This window comes from Bufo bufo, chromosome 2 (assembly GCF_905171765.1).
Source record: "Bufo bufo chromosome 2, aBufBuf1.1, whole genome shotgun sequence".
NCBI lineage: Eukaryota > Metazoa > Chordata > Amphibia > Anura > Bufonidae > Bufo > Bufo bufo.
Genome location: NC_053390.1, coordinates 774299648 through 774312506, shown reverse-complemented (window position 1 = coordinate 774312506; position 12859 = coordinate 774299648). Strand labels below are relative to the sequence as shown.

The 12859-nt window shown below is 40.4% G+C and overlaps 1 protein-coding gene across 1 annotated transcript in view; it reads left to right on the top strand.

The window, feature by feature from the left end:
• Window positions 1-12562, top strand: part of OTOP1 (otopetrin 1) — an 87150-nt gene extending 74588 nt beyond the window's left edge. The window contains 3 exon segments of the mRNA XM_040419946.1: window positions 6307-6452; window positions 9865-10706; window positions 12383-12562. Coding sequence (XP_040275880.1) covers window positions 6307-6452; window positions 9865-10706; window positions 12383-12562 — 1168 coding nt within the window.
• Window positions 12563-12859: the final 297 nt, after the last annotated feature.

The following is a 12859-nucleotide window of genomic DNA, read 5'->3' as shown; positions in this document are numbered from 1 at the left end:
AGCATGCTCCTCTTTGTGCGTTTTTCACGTAACGCAGGCCCCATAGAAATGAATGGGGTTGCGTGAAAATCGCAAGCATCCGCAAGCAAGTGCGGATGCGGTGCGATTTTTACACACGGTTGCTAGGAGATGATCGGGATAGGGACCCGATCATTATTATTTTCCCTTATAACATGGTTATAAGGGAAAATAATAGCATTCTGAATACAGAATGCATAGTAAAATAGGGCTGGAGGGGTTAATTTTTTATTTTTTTTCCCTTCAGCCCTATTTTACTATGCATTCTGTATTCAGAATGCTATTATTTTCCCTTATAACCATGTTATAAGGGAAAATAATACAATCTACAGAACACCGATCCCAAGCCCGAACTTCTGTGAAGAAGTTCGGGTTTGGGTACCAAACATGCGCGATTTTTCTCACGCGAGTGTAAAACGCATTACAATGTTTTGCACTTGCGCGGAAAAATCGTGCATGTTCCCGCAACGCACCCGCACCTTTTCCCGCAACGCCCGCGTGAAAGAGGCCTTAAGGCCCGGGCTCATTTTCACCTTCAGGACCAGGCCATTTTTTGCAAATCTGACCAGTGTCACTTTATGTGGTAATAACTTTAAAATGCTTCGACTTATCCAGGCCATTCTGAGATAGTTTTTTCGTCACATATTGTACTTCATGACACTGGTAAAATGGAGTAAAAAAAAATCTTTTTTATTTATAAAAAAAAATACCAAATTTGCCAACAATTTGGAAAAATTAGCGAATTTCCAAGTTTCAATTTCTCTACTTCTATAATACATATTAATACCTACAAAAATAGTTACTTTACATTTCCCATATGTCTACTTCATGTTTGGATCATTTTGGGAATTACATTTTATTTTTGGGGGACGTTACAAGGCTTAGAAGTTTAGAAGTAAATCTTGAAATTTCTCCGAAATTTTCAAAAACCCACTTTTTAAGGACCAGTTCAGGTCTGAAGTCACTTTGCGAAGCTTACATAATAGAAACTGTAACGAGCCCCTGCTCACTATTCTGCTCTCACGTCACTCCCTGATGTGACCACAATATCTGCTGGTTCCGCCGTTGATGATCCGGCCTTAAACGACCGCTCGTGTCATTTTAATTCTCACAGAACTAACACCAGTCAGGCTGTATGTGAGTTCAATAAAAAAAAAATATATATAGATATACTAAATCACCAGTCCGCAAGAAACTGCTGCAGGTCCGAGAAGTGTTGTGGGGTAGATTACACTGTTAAGGAATGTACATAAAGGTTCGGACCGCGCGTATCATAAATATTCGGTATAAAACAGATTCTTTTTTCTTCCTCCCTTCAAAAAGTAACCAAGGTCTGCAGATCTCCTACTGATGGCTATCCTGCAACTTACAAAGAAAAACAATAGTGTAGATCCGTAGGTTTCAACTGCCCTGTGGTGCACAGATTGTACGTGAGCCAGCCTCAATAGCTCCTGTGTGTACTTCTGGGGTACGACTAGCTGTTTGTGGGGGCCCTCGCGCTTCCCGTTGCCCACCCCTTCAGTGTAACGATAAAGAAGCCCTCCCTCCCACTTTATTCTGTCTTCCCCTAACCCCCCTGGATCCTTGCCCGCCCTGTCCCGATAGCACGCTAAAGTAGGGTCTCTCCAGGTTTCTTGCCTAACGTCAGAAGGAGAATCCCAGGACATGGGGTTGTCAAGTCGGGGTAACGTGGGAGGATTTGGTCTTACCTGGGTCCCCATAGGAGTGGAGTTGCCTTGTAGGTGGCTTTGTTGTCGGGTGGTCACAGCCATGGCGGTCTCTGGTGAAAATGATGAAGTCAAATTCCCCAAGTCGTTCCCCAAAAGTACTTCCACGGGTAACTCACGGAGTATCCCTACTCGCACTCGCACTTGTCGCTTCCCTGAGCCCCAATCCAGGTGAACTCTGGCGGTGGATAAACGCAGCACCTTGCCCCCTGCTACCCTGACTGCCACTGAGGAACCATGTGAGGCTGAATAAGGGTAATCGTAGCCCCGGAATCACGAAGTCCCTGGGCCGGCTGCCCATTAACCCATACCGCCTGACGATGGTGCTGCCGATTATCTTCAGCTGCGGCCTGGACGGGATCAGCCTCGAACAGCTCACCAAACTCTTCCTGAACATCTAGAGGGTTGGCCTCGTTCTGGAGGCAATAAGTCGCCGACCTGGATAACTGGGCAGTCTCTTGGTACCTCGGGGATCGGTTAGGGCAATAACGCTGCAGATGACCCGTCTGATTACATTTATAGCACTTAGGCCCGGTAGAAGGTTTTGATCGGGCTAAGGGTCTAGAGGCAGCCCACTGAGATACTGGAGTTGGGCTCGAGGTCGGTACACTGGGCCGCGGTAGTGGATAGCGCTGGTCTCCAATGGATCTCCGAGAGTCCAGATATTCATCGGCCAAAGTCGCTGCTTGCTGTACCGTCTGTGGCCGCTTATCTCGCACCAATCCCGTACTATCGGAGGGGTGTGGTCAAAGAACTGCTCTAAGAGAACTAGCTGGGTGATGTCCTCTATGGTATGAGCATGGCTTCCCTGGAACCAGCCCTTGAGGTTCCGCTGCAGACGATGTGCCCACTCCACGTAGGTTAGGTTGCCTTGTTTCCGGGATTCTCAAAACTTAATCCGCCTGGCTTTAGGGCAAATCGGGCTAGCAGGGCTTCTTTTACCCGGTTATAATCCATGGCGTCCTTATCCTCCATGGCTTTGCCAGTTAGGTTACTCGCCAGTAAGGTGACCCGATCTTGGGACGGCACTTTATGTATCTGGCACAGTCTCTCAAAGTCCTGGAGGAACTCTTCTATTTCCTCCTCTCCTTCCTTAAATAATATGAGTGCGCAAAAGGGCAACTTACGGACAGGTGCTGTATCTCTAGGTGCTGTCTCTGATTGCCGTATTTCCGCCATTCTCCACTCATGTTGTCGCTCCAATTCTCTCTCTTGCCGCTCATCCTGCAGCTGGATGTCTCTGATGGCATTCTGTATGGCGGTCTTGGATGGGTTGGCACCATATAATGCCAACCGCTCTCTAACTCGTTGCTGAAACAAGTCTTCCACGGACCGAGGTCCAGCATCACCATCCCTCTGATCCATCTCAGCTAACTCACTGATCAAGGTGGCTTTGTTCTTTGTCCCAGTAATCCCTCCTCGGCTCTCAAGTAAATCTTTGAGCGTGTCTCTCTTGCAGGCTGCGTAGCTGGTCTTTCCTAGTTGTGATTTGGAGTGTCCCAGTAACTGGAGAGCCAATCCTACCGCTGACACCAAAGTGACGAGCCCCTGCTCGCTCTATTCTGCTCTCACGACACTCCCTGATGTGACCACAATATCTGCTGGTTCCGCCGTTAATGATCCGGCCACAAACGACCGCTCGTGTCATTTTAATTCTCACAGAACTAACACCAGTCAGGCTGTATGTGAGTTCAAACTGACAAAATTCTTTATTGAATGCATCACATATATTTATATTGACAGTTGGAACACCTCTTTCAATTGGTAAATTGTAAAACCCCCTCTGATTGGCTATGCAAATGAGGTACGCAGGGATTTAGTTCAAGAGCTTGGCTGGGAGGCCATTGTCACAGAGATTCAAACCATGACAGAAACCACCCAAAAATGACCCCATTCTAGAAACTACACCCCTCAAGGTATTCAATACTGATTTTACAAACGTCGTTAACCCTTTAAGTGTTCCACAAGAATTAATGGAAAATAGAGATACAATTTCAAAATTTCACTTTTTTGGCAGATTTTCCATTTTAATATTTTCTTTCCAGTTACAAAGCAAAGGTTAACAGCCAAACAAAACTCAATATTTATGGCCCTGATTCTGTAGTTTACAGAAACACCCCATATGTGGTCGTAAAATGCTGTACGGGCACACGGCAGGGCGCAGAAGGAAAGGAATGCCATACGGCTTTTGGAAGGCAGGTTTTGCTGGACTGGTTTTTTTGACACCATGTACCATTTGAAGCCCCCCTGATGCACCCCTAGAGTAGAAACTCCCTAAAAGTGACCCCCATCTAAGAAACTACACCCCTCAAGGTGTTAAAAAAACTGATTTTACAAACGTCGTTAACCCTTTAGGTGTTCCACAAGAATTAATGGAAAATAGAGATACAATTTAAAAATGTCACTTATTTGGCAGATTTTCCATTTTAATATTTTTTTTCCAGTTACAAAGCAATGGTTAACAGCCAAACAAAACTCAATATTTATGGCCCTGATTCTGTAGTTTACAGAAACACCCCATATGTGGTCGTAAACCGCTGTACGGGCACACGGCAGGGCACAGAAGGAAAGGAATGCCATACGGTTTTTGGAAGGCAGATTTTACTAGACTGTTTTTTTTTTACACCATGTCCCATTTGAAGCCCAACTGATGCACCCCTAGAGTAGAAACTCCAAAAAAGTGACCCCATTTTAGAAACTATGGGATAGGGTGGAAGTTTTGTTGGAACTAATTTAGGGTACATATGATTTTTGGTTGCTCTATATTACACATTTTGTGAGGCAAGGTAACAAGAAATAGCTTTTTTGCACTTTTTTTTGTTCTTTACAAAATTCATCTGACAGGTTAGATCATATGGTATTTTTATAGAGCAGGTTGTCACGGACGCGGCGATACCTAATATGTATACAATTTTTTTTTTAATGTAAGTTTTACACAATGATTTCATTTTTGAAACAAAAAAATCATGTTTTAGTGTCTCCATAGTCTGAGAGCCATATTTTTTTCAGTTTTCGGGCGATTATCTTGGGTAGGGGCTCATTTTTTGTGGGATAAGATGACGGTTTGATTGGCACTATTTTGGGGTGCATATGACTTTTCGATCGCTTGCTATTACACTTTTTGTGATGTAAGGTGACAAAAAATTGTTTATTTAGCACAATTTTTATTTTTTATGGTGTTCACCTAAGGGGTTAGGTCATGTGATATTTTTATAGAGCCGGTCGATACGGACGCGGTGATACCTAATATGTATAATTTTTTTATTTATGTAAGTTTTACACAATAACAGCTTTTTTAAAAAAAAAAAAAAATAAATAATGATGTTATAGTGTCTCCATATTTTGAGCCATAGTTTTTTTTTATTTTTTGGGCGATTTTCTTAGGTAGGGGCTCATTTTTTGCGGGATGAGGTGTCGGTTAGATTGGTACTATTTTGGTGGGAGTACGCCTTTTTGATCGCTTGCTGTTGTACTTTTTGTGATATAAGGTGACAAAAAAATGGTTTATTTAGCACAGTTTTTATTTTTTATTTTTTACGGTGTTCATCTGAGGGGTTAGGTCATGTGATATGTTTATAGAGCTGGTCGATACGGACACGACGATACCTAATATGTCTATATGTCTTTTCCCTATTTTTTACAATTTTTTTTACTTTATTTTTGGAAAAGGACGCTTTTTTTTTTTTTTACTTGAAACTTTACATTTTTTTTGTAAAACTTTAATTTTATTAACTTTTTTTTTTCCCACTTTATTATTTGTCATACTCTGGGACTTCAACATTACAGAGTCTGATCCCTGTTTCAATGCAGCATGATACATCTGTATTGTGCTGTATTGAACTGTTAGTGTCTTACACTGTAAGACGCTAACAGTTGCCTAGGAGACCCAGCCTGGGGGCTGGGCCTCTTAGGCCTCCGTACATGCCAGGCCCCAAGCATTGTAATTATTATCTAAAGGAAAGAAATGATTAAGAGCTCTATGGGGGAGATTTATCTATGTATTTATGCCAATTGTCTGGTGTGAAAGTTGGATAAAGCGGGTGAAGCCAAGGGCGCCTTTTTTTTTATTACAATTTTTTTAAATTAAAAAACAACATAAATTCATCACAAATTTGGGGTGTTGCACTCTGCATTATGTATTGCCTGAGGGTGATTGCCACATGTGTACTGGGAAATTGAGTGTGTAAACTAAGTTTAGCTATGGAGCCCTGTGAGATCTATGGACGCCCCTGCCTCAGCTTCTGCAGATCTTTTTTTCATTGTCATATGAATGACTCAGTTGCGGACAGAAATCCCTCCATTTCTTTTCAAAAAGAAGTACAGCAGGACACAGATATGTACATTATAAAATATGATACTACTATTATAAATTATAACCATATATTGAGTGATTTCATAGCTCTGTATACATGTCATCTTGTGCTTTTATATGACTATAGAACTCCTTGGTGACCTCTAATCTTATTTACAGTAGAGGGAATGTTAATCCACATAGCGTGTGAATATTTGTCTTCAGATGTAGAGCAGCCATAGTTATTGTTCTCTTTTTGTTCTATTTTAGGTTTGGCTTAATCCATTCTGTGTATACAAATTTGCTCCTCTGGGCCAGTGCAGTGGCGACTGAATCTGACCACCAGCTGGAGGAGCACTTGGGTAGACTGACATCACTTGGCTTTGTAAACATAACCTTACGTAAGTTCTAATTCTGTCAGATTGACATTACTATCTCTTCGATTTTAAACCAGAGGAATCTCCTATCGTTCTTACATGTTGTATCCTAGTTTGGTGATGGACACCTATGCAGGATTATCACACCCTGAAATAAAGAAATCAGTTTTCCTCTCTATACTTTTAAAGCGAATCTTTCACCCCGACTTTAGATCATTATCTACAGTAATACATGTAGCCCAGATCACAATTATTATTTCCCTACTGCCCCTGATTCCCCTGCTGTCAGCACTCAAAGCTGCACTGAAATACATAGGGGTATATTTATTAAGACCGGCATTTTAGACCCCCTCTTAATTTAATACTGGCGGTGGATCCGCTGAAGTTATGAAGGGGTGCTGAAGCTGTCTTACATTTACACCATTTTCTACGCCTAAAACAGGGCCTGGCAGCCTGTCCCCCTTCCCCACCCACAATTTTAGACCCGGCATGAGCGGGGCGAAGTCGCAGATAATGGCACAAAGGTTACATCTGCACCTGAATTGCGCCTAATTTAGTCGTATTTCAGAAAAGTAAATAACCCCCATAGTCTGGACTGTTGCGCTGTTTTAACATAATGGAGAGGACTCTTGTGCATATGCATGGCAGTCCTGACAAGGCATTTCAATGCAGCTCTGAAAGCTGACTGCAGGGGAATGAGGGTCAGTAGGAAAATAAAAAGTAGTGACCAGGACTCTATATCTGCAGTACTATGCATGTATTACTATAGGTAATGATCCAAAATCAGGTGATGGATACCCTTTACTCTGCCCCTCTACTTAGAGGTGTATTTATAGACAGTGTAAAGGTAACAGTTCCATCTGGGCCCTGGTGTCCGAGGGGGTCCAAGCTCCATCTACCACATAAAAAGATGCTGGTGATAAAAAATGTCACATGGTAGGAAAGGAGTTTACCATTAATTTTGCATTAGGGTTCAGGAACACACCTCAGCCTGTTCTACTGGGTGTAGGTGGGCAATAAAGGGGAGCAGATGGAAGGGGAAGCACAAGACTGAATTTTCAGACTACACAAGGGTTTGCTTGTAGTCTGTATCCAAAGAGACACTTAGGTGCTGTTTTTGTATGCACAAAACAGTTGAATAATTTTAATGAAATGTTTTTGTCAGCAAAGTTTATTTCTTTAATTTATTAATTAATTTTTTTACTTTAAAAACTTTGAAGAAGTGTATTCAACCTTACGTGCCTATTAGCTAGTACCCTAGCAGTGTGCTTTATTTTGTATTGTGCACCAGGAGCTGCAGATTTTCTTTTAAGAAAATGAAAAGGAAGTTGCACGTGAATCAGTGGTGAACAGGAATCTCCATCCTACTTTTAACCCCTTCAGGACCCTGCCATTTTTCATCTTCGGACCAGGCCATTTTCTGCAAATCTGACGTGTCATTTTATGTTGTAATAACTTGAAAACGCTTTTACGTATTCAAGCCATTCTGAGATTATTTTCTCGTCACATATTGTACTTAATGACAGTATTAAATGAGTCAAAATATTAAATTTTTATTTATAATAAAAAATACCTAATTTACCCAAAATTTGGAAACATTCACAATTTTCTAAATTTCAATTTCTCTGCTTTTAAAACAGATAGTGATAGTGGATCATTTTGTAAATGACATTTTCTTTTTTTGGGACGTTAGAAGGCTTATAGGTTTTAGAAGGAAATCTTTAAATTTTTCAGAAAATTTCCAAAACCCACTTTTTAAGGACCAGTTCAGGTCTGAAGTCACTTTGTGAGGCTTACATAATAGAAACCACCCATAAATGGTCCCATTTTAGAAACTACACCCTCAAGGTATTCAAAACAGATTTTACAAACTTTGTTAACCCTTTAGGTGTTCCACAAGAATTAATGGAAAATAGAGATAACATTTCAAAATTTCACTTTTATGGCAGATTTTCCATTTGAATCCATTTTTTCCAGTTACAAAGCAAGGGTTAACAGCCAAACAAACGCAATATTTATTACCCTGATTCTGTAGCTTACAGAAACACCCCATATGTGGTCGTAAACGGCTGTACAGGCACACGGTATTGCGCTGAAGGATAGGAATGCCATTTGGTTTTTGGAAAGCAGATTTCATTGGGATAATTTTAAGCTGCCATGTCCCATTTGAAGCCCCCCTGATGCACCCCTAGAGTAGAAACTCCAAAAAAGTGACCCCATTTTGGAAACTACGGGATAAGGTGGCAGTTTTGTTGGTACTATTTTAGGGTACATATGATTTTTGGTTGCTCTATATTACACTTTTTGTGAGGCAAGGTAATAAAAAATAGCTGTTTTGGCACCGTTTTTATTTTCTGTTATTTACAATGTTCATCTGACAGATTAGATTATGTGGTATTTTTATAGAGGTATTGTCGCATCCATAACAAATGGATGCGACAATACCAAATAGGACTTTTTTTTGGGTTGTTTGTTTCAGTTTTACATCATAAAGCATTTTTGAAAAAAATGATTTTTTTAGTGTCTTCATATTCTGAAAGCCATAGTTTTTTTTTACTTTTTGGGTGACTGTCTTTTGTAGGGGCTCATTTTTTTGGGTAGGAGATGATGGTTTGATTGGGTACTATTTTAGGGTGTGCATATGACTTTTTGATCGCTTGGTATTACACTTTTTGTGATGTAAGGTGACAAAAAATTGCCTTTTTGACACACTTTTTATTTTATTTTTTACGGTGTTCATCTGAGTGGTTAGGTCATGTGATATTTTTATACAGCAGGTTCTTACGGATGTGGAAATACCCAAAATGTATGATTTTTTCAAATGTATTTAAGTTTTACACAATAACAGCATTTTTGAAACAAAAAAATATCATGTTTTATTATCTCCATAGAGCCGGTCGATACGGACGCGGTGATACCTAATATGTATACTTATTCTTTTTTTCCCAATTTTACTTTATTTGGGGAGAAGGATGCTTTTTTTTTTTCACTTGAAACTTTTAATTTTTTTTTTAAACTTTTTTTTTACTTTATTTTTTGTCCCACTCTGGGACTTCCACTTTTGGGGGTCTGATCCCCTGTACAATGGGGGAAGCAGTTGCTTTGGGGCCCCCTTCTGAGTTCAGGCCCCAAAGCAGCTGCTTCCCCTATAGCTATGCCCCTGGCAGGGGTGGTACTTGTTCTCATTGAAGAGCTCCAGCTGGTGTATGGAGACTTACTTAGAGGCAATGCACCATGGGAAAAGGGGTATGTAAATTAACTCTCCTAAAAAAAAAAAATAGATGAAGAAGTAAGAGATTTTATTTTCTTTCTTTTGAAGGAGAACTGACCTACATCACATTGGGGTCCCATTTACTTGGGTAGAATATCTCGCCAGTTATCAGCAAATATCGTGGGCAATGATCAGGAATGAACAGTTTTTTGTTTTATCTTACAGACGGAAGCCATCTAGACTGTAATTGCACCAATAGTCTTTGTGACAGTTTTCAAAAAGGAATCTATTACATATACCCATTCTACATTGAATATCAGATTTTAGCCTCAGCTATGCTCTATGTACTGTGGAAGAATATAGGGAACAAACTTGGACATAGTCATCATAGATCAAAGCTTACTTTTGGAGGGGTGGTCCCTGGCACCCTTTTAGGACTCAGCGTGCTGGCTGCAACAATTGCTACAGTGGCAATATACCTATTAAATATCGGACGCTCGAAGAACAAAAGCGAATCTGCTCTGAGTGTTTTCTACTTTTACTCAATCATAGTCCTGGGCTTCATGTGCATAATATCAATGATTGGCCTAGTGCTATATAAACTGGATAAAAACCTAACAATGAAAGAGAAAAGCCCAGCTGTAAAACTGGATGAAGACCTACTGGTCGGTTCTGCCATTGGATCTTGGATCATGTCATGGGGTTCCATCATTGCAACAATATTCGCTGAGAGTCACCCCACCTTCACCTGGTACAATCTACCTTACTGCATACTAGTGATACTAGAGAAATACTTTCAAAACCTCTTCATCATTTCACACATAAACCGAAAAGACAAGCATCATACCAAGATGCCACCCATGGAAATATCTGTGACGTCAGGCGATATCAGCTTTCCTACTGAAAGTACAGATTTTAGGACTGATAAAGGAGACAAGATGAAGATTCATAACCACAAGCACCACAATGCCTTGCAACTGCACGCTATGTCACCTAATGATATACCTCGAAATTCATATGCAAGGTTGAAGAAAACAGTGCTCAAAAATATTACTATTGTCTTGTTTCTGTGCAATATTTCGGTAAGTATGTCAAAGGAATACATTCAGACTGGATTTGGATTATTACTTTTTTTTTGTAGGACTGTTTTATAGTGATGAGCGGCATAGGCAATATTCGAATTTGCGATATTTTGCGAATTTTTGGCCGAATATTGGCCATAAATTAGCAAATTTTCAAATTCGTGATTTTGTCATAGTTTACTTGATTGCGAAAATCAGCAATGTAATATATTCGCAATAAATTTGCGATTAGAATTTTTAACACTATTCACGAATATATGGCACTATATTCTAAATATTCGCGAATTCTCGAAGTGGCGATATTTGCGATTAAAATTCTCGATTCGAAAATTCACGCTCAACACTACTGTTTTCCAGAAAAATACTGTTGAATATTGATATGCTACCTCCTTCAACAGATATCTAAGCGTCTAGGATGGCTCAAAGGGGTTGGCCACTTTGGGGGACAAATTTTGTGCTCTTTTCTTCATTCTGAAAAGCATTGTCCTGTTGAAGGAGGACATCTTTCCCACACCATGCTGTTCTCATCCAGCAAACCGCGTGAGCTGGTGGGGCATGTGACAAGACTCATCTATTAATGATGTCGTGTGAACCTATGTCAGAGCATGTGCTCATGCGCAGATACTGAATATTTCACTGACCTTCATGAGCAGGAGCTAGCGCATGTGCATAAGCTTTACCATCAGTTCAAGAGTTGTCATTCATAGATGAGTTTTATCACATGCCTGTCCAACTCACCTGGTGATTTTCCTTCATGCCTTAGAATGAATAAAAAGACTGTAGAATTTATTATTTTCCTGCCCCCTCATTCTTAGAACAGAGCTTACATAAAGTGGCCAACCACGTTATTCAGGCCAAATGAGATGCGAGGAACCAAGATATCACAAGGATCTTCTGAAGCATCATAGATACATGTGAGAAGGTCAGTTTAGGCTAGTTTCACAATACCATTTGAGAGCTTAAAGCACAGCGGTTTTAGTCTCTGCATATTTGCCGGGTTGCAGCAAGATCTCTGTCATTTCCCATTGTACATAAAGGGGCCTGCAGGCATTCAGGCAGTGTCCAGCAATGGCGGTTCCAGAGAACAGGAACAAATTGCCGAAGCTTTCAGACACTTAAGGAGGTCGTTTAGTGGGGGTGCCTTCTCTGGGGTTTGTCATTTCTGCTACAGATGGTGGGAGTTGATGGATGGAACTGAGCATGTGCTTCCATCTCAGTGAACAGGACAGGATAAATTAGGAAAAAGAGTTCACCCTTTAACCCCTACACAGAGATCTGGACTTCGCTGTAGGTGAACCACCAGGCCACTACTTCCTGGAATATTTTCTGTGTGCTTAACATGAGCACAGACCTTTAAAAAATAAAAAATAAAAATTGTGAGCCAGCCCCTGTCTCCAGGAGCTCCCTTACAGCTGCATATGTTGCCTCTATGACCATTTGGCATTTGCACCTAACATGAGAACAGTCTCTGAAATTTTGCATGTTGGTCCCTCTTGGACAATACTGATTCTTCTTGTGGAGATGCAGTTGATAGGAAATCCCTGCAATGCTCCATGGGAATAATATGTAAAGTAGCTCTGAAAGAGAACTGTTACATTTGTAATTTAATACTATTGGGTAGTACTTACAAGCTTATACTATGTATACATCACTAATACATGCAATCTTTTTTTCAGCTTTGGATACCCCCAGCTTTTGGATGCCGCCCCCAATATGATAATGGACTGGAAGCTACAGTGTTCGGGTTGACGCCCTGGATCATTATTATTGATATAGCTGTCCCCTTTTCTATCTTCTACAGAATGCACTCAACTTATGCCTTATTTGATGTGTACTGTAAAATAGGGTCTTCCTGAAAAGTCATCAAGTATTAGAGATTTTGTTTTATAAATCGTCATCAGGGGAACACAAAGAAATCATAGGGCACCATAAAAATAGTGTTGATCACGAATATTCGAATTGCGAATTTTTATCGTGAATATCGGCACTTCGAGAATTCGCGAATATTTAGAATATAGTGATATATATTCGTCATTTCGAATATTCAAGATTTTTTTTAAATCAGTACACATGATACCTCCCTGCTTCTAGCTTGTGGGCCAATGAGAAGGCTGCAGTATCTTTGACTTTAGGAGTAGTGTTGATTGTGAATT